The 15,565-nt window shown below is 42.5% G+C and overlaps 1 protein-coding gene across 1 annotated transcript in view; it reads right to left on the reverse strand.

Annotated features, from left to right (window-relative positions):
- arap2 (ArfGAP with RhoGAP domain, ankyrin repeat and PH domain 2) overlaps positions 1–15,565 on the reverse strand; it is a gene marked incomplete at its 5' end in the record, with an annotated part of 124,155 nt that overhangs the window by 49,825 nt on the left and 58,765 nt on the right. The window contains 3 exons of the mRNA XM_083992981.1: positions 8,553–8,727; positions 14,456–14,638; positions 14,892–14,977. Coding sequence (XP_083849107.1) covers positions 8,553–8,727; positions 14,456–14,638; positions 14,892–14,977 — 444 coding nt within the window. The remainder of the gene's footprint in view (positions 1–8,552; positions 8,728–14,455; positions 14,639–14,891; positions 14,978–15,565) is intronic.

The following is a 15,565-nucleotide window of genomic DNA, read 5'->3' on the forward strand; positions in this document are numbered from 1 at the left end:
GTTTCTAATTGTTCTACTCTATCATGGTCCATGTTTTCCCTGTTTTTTTTTCTGTTCTTTTGCTTATTTGCCTCGTCTACTTGTCCCCTTGATTGATTTTATTGTAATTGATTACTGTAAAGTGTATTTGTGTGATGTGTCTAAACTGAACTAACTAACTAACTTTACCTATTCCCTTAAATCTCTGTAAGAGAAGAATATTAATAACAATTCATTTTTACCTGTCACTTTTAATCCTTGTGTTTTATATAGACCAAGCTGAGTTTTATCATGATGGCTGGTTTAGTTCCTAATGCTATCTTTAAACTCAGGAAGTCTGGTTCCAGTACTTTTGTATGCATGTTTCTTCTGGACTGAGCTGCAAACAAACTCAGGTTATGGACACCAACTCTAAGTGGCTTTGATGTTTTTCATACTGACACTTTCAGTGGTACTAATAATGTTTCAATTAGCAATTCTCTGTGTACTATGACTGCACTGTGCGCCTGCCTGGCCTTGTTGTGATGTGATGCTGGACTGGTAATTTATTTTCAGGTCTCTCGTGTAAAATAGATTTGGATCTCAATGAGGCTCACAAGATGAAAAACAAGCTCACAAAAGCACCACCATCATCATCACTGGTCCATTAGCGGCCAAGCTAGTAGCATGTAGCTATAAAAAAACAGCCACAACAGCATCATCAGCATCACAACTGGCGTGATACAGACATTTTTATGCACTGTAGCTATTGCTATCAAATGCAATATATTGTTGATGTGATGCCAAGGATGCAGAGCCAATGGGATGCAAGGTGACACAAAGCCTGGGTGACGCTGGGAAGCAACATCTGTAATCCAGCCTTGAATCTAACGTGGAGAATGTGCCTGCCAATAGGCGCATCATAAATACAAGGAATTTGACATAGAATTTAATCAGCAAACTGCAGGGAGGCGAGTGCAACACACACACACCAAACGCGCGCACATACATTTACACACACAATTGTCCAAGCACTCAGGTTGAGAGAATGTAAATAAGCCAGTGGCTTGATGCTGTATCAGTTGAAACAAGGCTCTCTCTGTGAGCCTTGTTACAACAGTCCCTCTGGGCCCTTAAAGCTGGACTCTGTTAAGATGGGACTGTGATGTCTGTGGAGGCGGCAGTTGAGAAGTCTGGTCTGTGCTGATTGGCTCAGTCCCCAGTGAAGGGAGGTGACATGACAGAGTGCTCAATTAGCCATCTGGTCGCCCACGGCAACGGTCACAAAGTGGTGCCCGACGAGCAGTGGACAGTGGGATAATCAGAGGCGCTCGCACACATGCACACGTCGTACACACATAGTCATGTAGCGACATAGTGAATGATAACACAAAGGGACTAAGATATACACAACAAGGAGAGATAACATGTACAAGACGGGTTAAAGATAAAAGAGGCCAGAAGGCTAAATTACAAAGTGTAAAAAAACACACACACACAAAATTCACACGACTACAGTAATGAAGCCAGTGTATTTACAGAGTTACGTAGCCAGAGGGATTTTTTTTTTTTTTAAGCCAGTGACGCTTTAAAGTAAGTCTTCAAAATTAAAGCCATCCACATAATGTAGATGCTCCATTAGGGTTAAAACCTTGCATTTTCCCAAACTCTCAGCAGCAGCTTGTGGCCTTCTGACCCTTTAACAGTCCCATGAACAGCCCTGTGTGTTGGTTAAAAAAATAACACAATAACACAACAAGCACAGGGGAAAATAAAAAAAAAACGACAGTGTTGTTAGCAGTGTTGCTAACAACGGGGTGGAACGGAGAGCCGAGATGAAACAGGCCCTCTGATTTAGTGTTTGTGTATATGTGTAAGTGTGTGTGAGTGTGTGCGCTGGTGCTCATCTTTTTTTATTATCCACACACAAAGCCCGCTGGATAAATTTTTAATGTGCCGCGAGATTCAGAGATTCCAGGCGTCGGGGATGCTGGGGTGGCAGGAATAAAACTTCTTCTTTTGCCTTCCAAATCCGTGGTGTGTCATTTGAGAAGAAGCGGGATGATGTCAACAGTATGAGGCATTGCTGTTTAGCTTGGTTTTACAGTACAACTGCCCCCTGGGTGGAGTGAGGAGGCGCCGTAAAACGCAATTTACATGTTTATATGCTCTGTTTACAGTTCAGGCATTAGCTGATACTTTCGCCAAGAGATTTACAGTGGAATCGCTGGTAGGGCTTCAGCGTCCTGGTATGAGACACACAATCTGTTAAGGGCAGCGATCAAAACTGGCATCCTTGAAGTCACTACTTGTAGAATTTACTGAGTTTGACATCTTAAAAATAGTTTTATTTCTTATTGGTAGAAAAATAAAAGATTAGAATCCGATGTGCGAAGTTGGGAATTCTACACAGCTTCTTTAAAGCTGCACTTTTTTTATTATCTCATATTAACAAAGGACTAGACTATGCAAATAACATCAAATTGTGACTCTATAGGCAGATGTTGTGTTATAATTTCAGTGAAAATTCAGTTTTGAGTTTCATTATCACCACAGTTGATGGTGTGAAGTTTATTGGGTTGGTACCAAATAAAGTCTGGGGGCTACAACTTCTTTGCCGTCAAGCCAAAACATAGACCTGAACATTACAGCAGTGCTACTGAAGAAATTCAAAACACTTACAATTCCACTTAGAAAATAGTCTCTCTCATCACTGTCATTAAGATTTAGCATTAAAAAAGTGATATCAACAAAGATCAAAGTAGAGTATCATCAAAATGTGGTGTCTGGTATTATATCATCACAATCTGAACACTGATGAGCGACAGGACAAACGCTGGTACTAACACAAGTGCTGCCAAAACAGATTAACTCTTAAGAAAATATTTGACGTTGATGATTTGTTCTGCTTCTTTTTATTCTTCCATTTAAAAAAAAAAAAGTGTAAACTGCAAAAATTGTTGTCCTTGACGTTGTCTGTTGACACCAAATAGAAAATCCTTGAAACATTTATGTGATCTCCAAAGTTTTAAACCCTTTTTTTTTGTGCCAGTGATGAAAACAAAACTTGGCAAAAGACCTTTTACTATACATGTGCTTTTGATGGTTACTTTTATTTATGCAGTATGTGCGGCCTCCTGAGTGTTAACGTATGGGAATATGGTGCACATAGAAAATGAAACGGGAACCTAAAATTATACAAGAAGCCACTGCGGTGGCAGCCTTTGACAATAAGGGATAGAGCCATCATTGAAGCCGTCCACTGGGGTTCCTAAAGTACGAAGAAACACCGCCTCTGAGAGCTGTCCTTGGCTTCTTTTTTAATGGAATCTAGGATGGGGATATGCAAATGAACAAGCTCCTACGGTATCCCAGGGTGCTTTGGGGGCGAGCAGGTGTGTGAGGGAGAACGAGGTCCGTCGAGGCCCGGCCCCCCCTTGCACCCCGCCATGTGCTTGCAAGGTAGGAGCAAATGAAGTGGCGATGCTCTGCCGTCGTCAGTGGATGTCCTAACACCGGAGCTACAAATGAGCTGCTGTGGTGGGTTGGGACAGTGGAGAGGATGCAGGGGAGGGAGGGGAGGGGGGGCGCAGGCTGACAGCTTTGTTTTCATTCGCTATAACCAGGGGAAGTGAAGGGTTTTCCTATCTTTTTTTTTTTTTTTTTTAAACAAACTGGGAGCACCATTCGCTCCAAGAGCCGCTCCAATTAAAAGACTTCAGTCCAGATCTGTTTGGGTCGGCGACTGTTTAATCTGCTGGTTTGTTCCAGCCTCACACCGGGGGACGACGCTGAATTTGGTAAAGAACCACGTTTATCATCATTTTAATTTAGCGGAACGTCTGGCTTTAACAACAACCACACGGCGAGGGCCTGAAGTACACCCTTGTCGTGGATGCTCGGTTTATTAGGCAAACAAAAGAAGCAGGCAGCAGGTACACGGCTTGGCGGTACAAATGGCATCCCCATATCCGTCATTGTGTTTTCCTCACACCATGTGCAGCCGCTGTCCTGTCTGAGCTTCAGCTGTAACTCAAGGCTGAGGTCTTTTTAAAAGTCTACAACAAGCCTCAGCTCTGTTTTGCCCTTGTTACTGGGCTGCTATGTGGCTCCTTTTATTCTCCCCCTCTATCTTCCCTCTGTCAACAGCACACGATACAGTGGGGACGGTGTCATGCGGGCATTGAATTGTTCCCGGTTTCTGCCAGACATAGCAGTGCAGAGCACAACAACTGCAAAAGTTCAATTTCTGTTTAATCAGAATTTTCACAAGTTTTGGGATATTTTTTTTTGCTGTTGTTGTTTTGTTTTTTTGGCTTCAAACTCAGGGGGGCGCATGCTCAGGAAAAAAAAACCAAACAAACAATGCAGACGGCACTTTCCAGAGCTTTGTGTGATGTGACAATGCGGCCGGCGGAAGCGAAATGTCAAAGAGGGAATTTGGACAGTAATTTGTCTGGAGCCTTAATCTTCTCCACAAACCATAGCAGCTCATTCCTTCACTGCAGTCTCACATATTATTTATAGAAACATGGTTTTTACACCATTTCTTCTAACTTCACCACATACAGACACATTATCACCTATGCATTAGCATTGACATATTCTATTGTGCTGTAAATGACATATACAGTATGTTTGGGATCTGTACTGTAGATACACAATCGTGCTTCACAACATCATTTGGCTGATACAAAGCTGTTACAAAATCCTGCCAATTTAAGTGAATTAATTAAATGTTAGCACATGTAACTGAAAATATAAATAGGACACACAGAATGTTTTGATATACGATTATTTTGCAACATCCCACATCTGATGTTAAACCACTGAATTTCTATAATGACCTCTTTTATGGTGGCTGCACACGGCAATTTAAGCATAGATATAGTTACTGTAGGGAATAAACACAGTTGCGTCGGCAACTATACTGTGCTTAAATGGGGAAAAAAGGTAGTTGATATTATATATCTTGTATTTTATTTGTTTTAAATGCTGAATTAAGACCAAATTTAATCTGGGCACGATGGAGTATTCACAACATCTTGACAGTTTGTGTGGGATCCAGTCAAAACAAGAACCCAAAGTGCCAATGTTCATCACAATCAAGGAACATTTCACCCAGAGCAACAGTGTGGCTCAGTGATAATGTTTTGTATAGGTTTTTTTGAACAACAATGGGGGTGTATGATGGAAAGGGATGCGTCATCAAGTTTTGGAAAAACAGTATCCAGTAGTATTTTTGGTCTTTTTATAATGGGACAATTCTCCAGAATAACAAACACCAGCTATAAACTTCAGTCCCTGTCCTTTACATGGTTCGATTCCAGGCTCCTCCTGGCAACATGTCGAAGTGTCCTTGGGCAAGACACTGAACCCACACTTGCCCCCCAATGTGTCCATTGGGTGTACGAATGTGTGTGAATGGTTAGATTCCTGCGCTACAGCGCTGTATGAATGTGTGTGAAAGGGTGAATGTGACCTACAGTGTAAAGCGCTTTGAGTGGTCCAAGAGACTAGAAAAGCGCTATATAGGTGCAAGTCCATTTACCATTTTACATCCCACTAAATTAAATGAATATCGCTCCATGTACATACAGTAGCTGCTGGATGTTGGTGCTTGACGGGGAACTATGCATTTTCTCTGTTTTGGTCGCTTTTTCTCTCAACGGAGCTCCCCCTACAGTTTTGGAGTGCATTATTTTCACTGTCGTAAAAACTCACAGCTCTCCTCTCTCTCTCTCTCTCTCTTTTCAACAAAGCCAGCGAGAAGGCAATCCGTGGAACGATGTCTACCGAAGTGAGTAAAGCTAACAAGAGATTACGGATTACCGGGTGTGTTTGTGTCATTGTGCCGTAAAAAAGTCAGTATTTCACATATTTAACAAGTCGTTTAATCACAATTACTCCAAACCTATTTAATTAAGGTCAAAATCTGCATATTTCCCCCTAAATAAATCATGTGCTGCAGAAGTTAAAAAAAGACGTAGTGTGGACATTGCGTCACTTTTAGGAACAACCTCCTCCTTCCACCTAACACTGGCTGTTGTCCCTCAGGAAACATCTGTAAATGAGTCAGTATCATTGGGTCCTTCTTGCCTGCAGTAGTTGGTCAGTTTAGCTGGACCCTCATCACTACAGGAGGACTCTGGATAGCTCCATGTTTGTCTGTTAGTTAATGATGAAGCCCTCCAACTTCCACACACATAATGAGCGTGCACAGAGAGCATGTATTGCAACACATTTTCTGATGGACAATGCCACACACGCGTCTGTCAGTCTGTCTGTCTGTATTCCAGACCGCTAGCACAGCTCAAAGTAATGGCCATCACCATGGCGACCAGGTGACCCATGCTAGCAATTAGGAGTCCCTAACAGGCTCGGTGCCGGCGAATGTGCACAGATGCAGCGCATACATTATGTAAAATACAGTCCCTGAGAAAGGCTCCCCCGGCCCCAGCCAATGGCCTCTCTCGCTCCTTTAATTTAATACATTCTTATCATCAGCCCTGTGTGGAACAACGCAAACAATACACACCCATTGCGGGGGGAAGCCACACGCCACAGCACATCTGTGCCGTGCCTCCGGTGCCGGTGACATGAAATGTGTAATACAAAGACGGAACTTATAACACTCTGGCTTCAAATTTGTGGGTTTTTCTACCTTCATTTCCTATTCATGGCAGTGGAGAGAAAGAAGAAAAAAAAAAAAACCTCCCACTGTGCTTTTATAAATGTGGCGGTGCAGCAGAGAGTGAGGGTTTTAAACATGATTGGCTTGTTAAAGTATAAAGACAATGGGCTGAATATATGTGGCGCCGATGGTTGTAAAAGTCCAACTCTCACACCTAGTTTAAAGACCTTTTCAAAGATTTATATGAATGTCAGCCTTTTTTTCTTCTTCTTTAGGTCTGACCAGGAAAATGTATGAGTTATTGTGTTTCATAGCTCAGCTCTGTGGGATCCAGTACCTCACCTGGGCTGAACAATAGCCACGGAAAAGTTTACTAGATTCAAACTGCACCTCCCTTTTCCATTGTTTTTGAACTAAAGAGGAGATTATGGAGTAATTATACTAATGACATACTTTTTAAATCACCTCTTTAAAACCAAAAACGCATGATTTAGCCTAACAGTGCATTTTTCTGGTTTAATGTAAGCAACATAGCCAGCTGCTGAGCTTAGCAGTATTCCTCCAAAACAAAGGAGCATCTCACTAGCTACTTAAAGCAGATATCAGCTTCACGGCCGTTTCGGCTAATGCTGCGTTCAAGGCAGGCTTTTGAAACCGTAAGTTACAGCTTCAAGTCACAACTACGACTTGGTAGCGTTCCAGGTAACCCGTAGCTCGTGTTTTTACCATCCTGTTGTCTGTGAAAGTTCCCTATAACGGCCACTCGTAACTTCCGACCCGTGAACTCGTACCAGATCGAACTGGTATGACTTCACAGGAAGGAAAAACACAAAGTACGAGTTTCTTTGAACGCACCATGAGTTAGCAGCCCCCGCCCTTGTCAGGCATCAATTGGTCCTCGTGCTACGTCACCACATTCACACGCATCCCTTGGCTGCACACACAGCCCTTCATGCCGTTCTCTCTCCTCATTGGATAACACTTGTATCCCACAAGGAAAATTTTCTCCTCGGGTTACAGCAGAGCAGAGTGACGGAGAGACTCGTGTTTAGGCTGAAATACTTCATGTAAGTGATTGCTGACGGAAAATAGGACTATTTAGGACTTATATTAACAAAAACATTCCACTGATATCTGCTTTAAGATTAAGTTGTGGGTCACATTAAGGTATAATGGTTGAAACCGAATAACAATGATACTGTTTATGAGTCCCAAACTCATCAGTTTCCTCGTCTTTTAATGCATTTCCTCTCCTCTAAAATAAAGCACCTGCTTTGCTTCTTTTAATAACACCACACAAAAAAAAGCTACTTAGGTATTTAGCCTGAGCTAACTTACTATGGCTAAATAGTTCTTCCTTACAGAAGAAAATGATGATGGTCTGTGTCCTCCATGTGGACAATCAATTCGTAAGGAAGCTAAAGTGACTAGCCTAGCTTAGTCTAGCCTACTAGCTATCGGTAATGCCATGTGTAGCTATCAAGTGCAATTCTAAAATGGTTTTCCAGTATTTCTAGATAGATGAAGTTTTACACCAACTTGCAGAGTTAGCTCAATGGGCTTTATGCACAGCTCCACTACTTCCTGAAATAAGCCAGCTCCTTTATTTCCTGTGTTGGACCAACTGATTAATCCAGGTGTGTCTGAGTAGTGACAATGGTCAGGCACACCTGGATTAATCAGTTGGTCCAATAATGTAACACAGGAAATAAAGGAGCTGGCTTATTTCAGGAAGTAGTGGAGCTGTGCATAAAGCCTATTAGCCAGCAAGCTAGTAGCTTCAGCTAAAAAAAAGAAATACACCAAAAACCCCTAAGCAACATCCACAGTCATGGTGAAGATGAGAGGCTTTTGCCCACATTTAGATAACCTTTTTGAAAACAGTTCATGTGTGTCAGTTGTGTGTGCTTGTGCAGCAGCAATGGCCAGCTGAGCGGGAGGGGCGGCCGAAGTTGCTTACCAGATAGTTTGTTCTGGTGCAGGAACTCCATCTGTAGCTTCTGTCCAGCGCGTTGGGCCAAGAGGTAGGGGGTGGAGTAGGTTGGATCTCCAGTGGCACACATAACATCTGCCCCGCTGAAGACCAGCGCCATGGTCTGCAGCACGTCGGGCGTCACCACAGCTGCACACAGCCCCTGCACACACACACACACACAAAACCCAGATAAAAGAGAACACGATGACTTCCCTCTGGACTGTCCCTCCTCTCGGCCCACTACACGTCCCATGCGGGCTCATCGCTATTAATAAAACTCTTCAATAATGTATGTGTGGGTAATACTGCATTTGTGATTTTGACATGTTGGTAAATCAGATTCTTCAGGCTGAATTTCAGCGGTCACAAATCTTATTTATGTGAGTCCACCTGTCACTTGACGTTTCCTGGTGTGCTAGCCTAATAAAAGGCCTGAATAAGTGCAGTCGCGGCTCACTGCATTCTTAAGTATGGATTAATACCTTTAAAAATATTTCACATCCCAGACAATGAGGCTGTGAAAATCCCTGAAAACGTGAGTACGGTCCCACTTCCCTGTGTAGGAGGAGCAGTCTGGAGTCGCCCTGTGTGCCTGTGTGTGTGTGTGTATGTATGCCAGGTTGATAGAGGACAAAGAGTCTATAAAGTGGCGTCAGAAAACCATATAAAGTTTAGAATTGAGTTCCGCCCGTTGATCTCAAAAGAGAAGTTAAAATAAGATCAAACTTTAATACTCCCTGCGGGAATCATTAAATCTCTAATCCCTGTGAAAAAAAGGAATATAGCAAATAAGAACAGGACAAATGGGCCATATTAAATATAATGAAACTAACAATTTCCAAGAAGAGAAATGTAAGAATAAAGACATGAAAAACAATGGAGTGAGCAAAATTACAGCAGCGGGGCAGACTGAGGCGAAAGGAAGTGCATATAATGAGTAGTGCTGTGAGGAAACAAAGCAAGTAGCTATACAAGACACATAATATAGACACACTGGACAAAAAAAAACTACATAGAACATAACATGACATATGCAAAAATCTTTATGGCCCGGGACATAGTTTTAAATATCAATAAAGTATGAGTTTACTTGTGTATTTTGCCTCATATGCATTCATGCAACATACACTAAACATGTATAGAATCACACAGTATATCACTGCCAATTTTTAAACAAACGACTTGTACATGAACTTAGTCTCACAGTCTTATTTTCCTCTCGAGGGGCGCTTTCATTAAGTCGAGAGAGAGAGAGATTTAAAAAAAAAAAAGAAACGATCAAAAAATCAGCGTTGCAGAGCCGAGATATCTCAACTTCTTGTCCCTAAAAATGAGTCAAGCTGGGAGCCGGCAAATTCCATAATGCAACTTAACAGAAACTTTCATCAGACCGTCTCTGCTTGTGAAATATCCTCATCTTTCAAACTCCATGCCAGCCACTTTATAACTCAGGTTCTCTCTCTCTCTCTCTCTCTCACTCAAATATTTAAAATCTCCAGATAGATTTTTTTTATTTTTCCCCACCCGTTAGACCTCAGAGAGCTCCCCCGGAGTGACAGAAAACATTTTTTTGCATCTCTTCTCACGAGCTCGGCAGCACGACGTAGACCGTGATAGCCCCAGACACCTGTCAATCAAACCTTACTATCAGGAAACAGGGTAGAAAAGAAGAACCCCCGTTCATTTCTAAGCATCTATTCTTCTCTCTCTGTCAAATCTGTTCCCTCTGTGCTGTGAGTCCCTTAACAAAAGCACTTTAGCCTCGGACTGAATCTTATTTAGTGCCAGCATCCAGTGGCCATTAAAGGAACTGCCTCTTTTAAAGCTCCTCAGCACCGACTTCATCATTCCAGTGATAGAGAGGGAGACGCTTGCTCTCCGGGGTCTGCTTTTGCTTCTATAAATACATGATGTTAAATCCCTTCTTTAACAGGGCCAGAGAACCTATATACTTAATGTTTAGCCATGCAGGCGTTGTTTGGTTAAAACTATTCACCCATTTCGCTCGGTGATTCCCGGGGAAGATATAGGAGGGCCGGATGAATACAGTCTTGACCGAGGAAAAACATTTTCTCTCTCCCCGCGTACGTCTCTTCCCATCAGTCCAGTCAATTGATGTGACATTGTGCACGATGACCCGCAACAAAAAGGATCAACAAAGGAGTCAAGTGGCAAATAGCGGAATTTCAACGAGCAACCTCTCCTTTCATCTGACTTGCGCCGAGTCAGTAAGCTGCATTGATCTGCCACAAACAAGCAAGATCAGTGTGAAAGTGAGGCACGGCGAGGCTGCACACACACACACACACACATACACACACACACCAATAGTAACTGTCAATATAACCTGCCCACCCACACAAAGGGCCTGCACTGAGATAAAGATGTTTAAGTATTTGTGTGCGCCGAGCTCATAGACGCATGATTGCTACACAAAAGGAAAAAAAAAAAAAAAGGGAAAATCAATTAATCTCCAACAGAAAACAGCAGAAAATGAATTTATGGAAGGATGCGATTAGTTTATTCAGTTTATTCGTTATCTTTGTCTTTTTTAACTCGCACACAAGAAGAGATGGGTGCGTGAGGAGGGAGAGGGGGGGGGGTCAGATTATGGCAAAACAGTCCCATGCAACCTGGCCTTATTCTGTATCGTCTCTGGAAATGACCTTCCGTGTCATAGCAATTACCGCAGCCACTGGAGGGTTTATGTGTGTTAGTGTGTGAATGTGTGTAATGATATAAGAGGGTCCTTTGACACCCCCCCCTTCTCTAGGTCATGTGGCCTGCGGAGACTCGGTGGAGGTCACTGGGATATGAGCTTCTAATGGGGAACATGGGAGCGGGGAAGAGAAAGAGAAAGAGAGAGAGAGAGACGGATGGAGCGGCGAAAATGAAGCGGGCGGATGTGGAAGGAAAACATCTCAACAGAATAAGCACACTCGGCAGAGATTATGTAAGGAGACACATTGACGCAATCAGGTATAAATCACTTCAGCACCTTTTTTATCCCTGTTTCATTACTTGAATTGACACTTAAAAGGCTGATTTACTGTACGTGTCGGGTGAGTTTCGTGACCCCGGGGCCCATAAAACCTGTTAAAATGCCATTGCATGATTTAAAAAAAAAAAAAAAATTGCATGAATGTCAATGAGGAAATTGCTTTTGCTTTTATTATTGTCTCTGTTCAAGAGAAGCCTCCCAAAGGAATAGGTTTTATATAGCTTTTTTTGTTGATTTTTTTTGTCCTGTTCATACCCGTGCTACAGTAAGTAAATGTGACACAGAACTGGAACAACGTGTCCAATGAGATTAGGCTCAGTGTCCTTGTTTATGTTAAAAATACTTTTTTTTTTCGTATTGTTTTTATAGGTTGCTGTGATTTATTACTTTTGCGCAGCTGCTTTTTAAGAGTTTATCATTTCAGGAAAAAAAAACAACCTATGTGGAGCCGTTCTGTGTATATTAACTCTATGACACATTGATCCCTATCAAGTCTGTTGAGCCCTTCTATAAAGGCAGACTAGACGGAGCGACAGCAAACACAACCACCCACCTCTGGTTCTATTCCTATCTTCCTCTCTCTCGCACATTCAAACACACAAGACACAACACACACACACACACACATATCTCCACTGGGCAAAGCCTTTTAGGCAGCTACAGGCTGAATCCAAATGTGCGGACGTCACCGCCACACTTGCAGACAGTGTGAACTTCACAAGACTCGTTCCGAAATCCTGCAGGACTTTCAGAGCGTCAGTGGACTTTGCATAGATAATTACCCATACTCTGTGCTATAACAATAAAGTTTCAACAAAGTTAAATTCATGCATACAACAGTTTTGTGACTTTTTCTTCTACTTTTTTGTTATATAAGCTTATTTGTGTCATAAAGTTTCATATTGCACGTACAGAATACAGTCATTTTGATATAATGTTGTGTTTGGCACCTCATTCTGACCATATGCTGCTTATAATAACTCCTATGTGAATAAAACGACCACACACACACCGCACACAAGTTGTCAATCAATATCAATTGAGGCACCAATATATCAATATAGTATATCAATACTATTAAGATCCAGTTAGAATTAAATCATTTGCACCGAGTTACAGGGTGAGAAATATCAGTTAATCTCCATGGAAACACACTAGGTCTCCGAGTCCCTGTCTCATGGCTCCTTTTTAACCCTTCGCCGACCAGATCTCGCCGATGGGCGGCGGTGGCGGCGAAGACGTCATCGCCGTGCGTTACGGCAGAAGTGTCTGCGACATTTGGATCCTGCAGCGCTCTCTCAGTCTGTGTCACACCTCCTCCTCCTTCTCCTCCTTCCTCCCTCCCGACGGAAAAAAAAGAAGAAAAAAACTCCCCACTCCAACAGCAAGTTCACACATCTCTGGCAGAGCAGCCCACATGTTCACACGCATGTACACACACACACACTCAAAAGCCAGCAAAGCCGCAATAAAACCAACCCAAGCGTTTCTGTTGTGGATCCTAATCCACTTTTCCACTTAGCTAGCTAGTATATCTCTTCCTTACTTTTCCTCCTCATTCCCTCTCCCTCTCTCTCTTTACATCTCCATTCCTCCCTTTCTCCTCACGAAAACAAAACAAGGGGGCTGATCTGCGTAAATGCTGATGCAGGTGGAAACTTCCAGGCTCCATGTGCAGTGCTTTTAAGACTCTTTTTAGAGCCTGTTTTTTTTTTTCTCCTTTCTCCTTTTTGCCGCAGCAATAAAGCCTAAACCACAAACTGCCAAAGAAAGGCCTTAGTGCCAACTTACTTATACTTAAGATCGATAAGACGCCGCTTTTGGCATCTTTAGACTTACAGTGCAGTTTTACTGGCAGTTAAAAAGGTCAGGGAAATACGGTCTATTTCAGGTTTGAAGGATTTAGCTTAATGGAGTGTGACGTCAAGCGTGTTTTTTAGATGCAGCTTTTGTTGGTGGCCACTCCCGACTGCATGCCTGCTGAACTTCAGCTGCACTTTGGTCTCTTCATAACAAACACAGTGAGGTAACACTGCGATAGAAACAGCGAAAGAACAACAAAAGTCTTTAGATGTTTAATCTGTTTGCCACTGTTGGAGCATAACACCGCTAATGCTAGCTCTTTCTCAAGATAGCATCGTCTAAATCAGTGTTTCTCAACCAGGTGTAAGGGATACTTAAAACTATAAACTACCATTTAATTGAGTAAACTTTACATACATTCATCATTTTACTTAGAAAGCGACCAGAGCCATCAAGCCAAGCTAAGCTAAGGCATTTTTCCCCAATCCCATTTGTTTTAATGGGAAATAGCTCATATTTTCATAAGAAGCCACATTTTGTGTTTTGATTCATTCTTGTTTATCTTTTAAAGACAAACTCAACCCCCTAGTGTTTCAGTGGACAGTCTTAGTTTCTTAGTCTTAGTTGGGTTTTTATTTTTGAAATATCGTACAGGAAAATGGTGTAATGTGCAATCTTTGAAAATCTCATATTTGACCTCAGAATTGTCAATATGATGCAAATAAAAAGGCTTTTTTCTATTTCTGTCAAATTGGTTTTGGAACCCCCCCCCCCCCCCCCCCCCCCCCCCCAAACCTCATGCCTGGTAGTGGTGAGGGGCAAGGTGGATCATCAGGGTTGCAAAAGAAAAAATGTCCAGTGCCCAGAAAGTGTTGAGAACCACTGGTCTAAATGACAGCACAGCTGTGACTGCCAAGTAAAGAGTGCAGCACTTCCAAAATCAATGGAAGCTAAAGCACAAGTTAACAGAAAGGTGCAATACTCAATGGCCCAACACTTGGACCTCCAGAGGATTAAACAACCATGGTAGCAAAACACCGCAAAACATCATTCCTATAACTTCTGTGACTTCTTCTTCTCGTACCTGGTTGAGCTGCTCCAGGTCATGAAAGCCCTCCAGGACTCGACGGTACTTCCTCTCCCTGTACTTCCTGCGAACGAACGTGGCCCGCTGCTCCGCCGAGGCCCCCCTGTGCAGATCCTCCTCCAAGGGAAGATTAGCAGCCCAGAAACCGTTAGCGTTCTTGTTCCCCACTGCCAGGAAGAGCTGTCGGGTTGGAAAACACACACAGAAACCTAGGTGAGAACCATTTGTAGACGCATTAGTGGTGTTTTGTATTAACACCCAACACACAGCAGATAAAAATGAATCTGTGATACATCACAAACACTTTTTCTTGATAAATCTGAAACATTTTTCTCAGGCAAAACACCTGGTGCAACAGATAAACGGCTGAAATTTTTGACAAAGTTAAATATACACTTCACTGCAGCTTTCTTTTATGGTGCATCATACGTACCTCTACAAGCTCGTTGCTCCAGATACTGCTGTCCAACTTCAAGCTCCGCACTTTGGACATACTCGTGCCAAGGGAGCGGTGTTGTCCTGGTGCACGGGAACACATAGCTGTTTAGTGCGATCGGAACCAATACACAAACGCAACTCAGGAATTCATACAAAGCCTGGTGTGTTCATGAACCCTTTCTTAATTAGATGTGGCTGGCTGTCGGGCTTTAAGTTCTTCAGAAGTTAAAAAATTAAGATGTACATATATGCACAGAAATCTCCGCCGCGTGCACAAACACACACCAAATGTCGGCGATGGGAGGAAGAAAAAAAACAAAACAATAAACAGGCAGTAACAAGATGGAGAAACAGAGCATGACTGCAAGCTCATTCTCTCACTCACAACAGACATATTTAGTCCCCTCAGCACTCCTAATTGGAAATGAAAGCACAGAACGAGGGCCATTAATTGCTAATGAGTCATGAGTAATTCATTGTGTTTGTTGGTCGGCCTGTTTATTTGGGTGAACGAGGGGCTTCTGGGGTTGCTTATGGCCAAAGACAGAGCATACATGCATAATACATTAGGCAGAAACACGCTGTATATGTGAATGTGAATTATTGTCCTGTGTGTAACGGCGGATAATTTTAGATTTCGATTTTGGCATGATCTCATTACTGTCTTCT

Source organism: Trachurus trachurus (assembly GCF_905171665.1).
Source record: "Trachurus trachurus genome assembly, chromosome: 18".
NCBI lineage: Eukaryota > Metazoa > Chordata > Actinopteri > Carangiformes > Carangidae > Trachurus > Trachurus trachurus.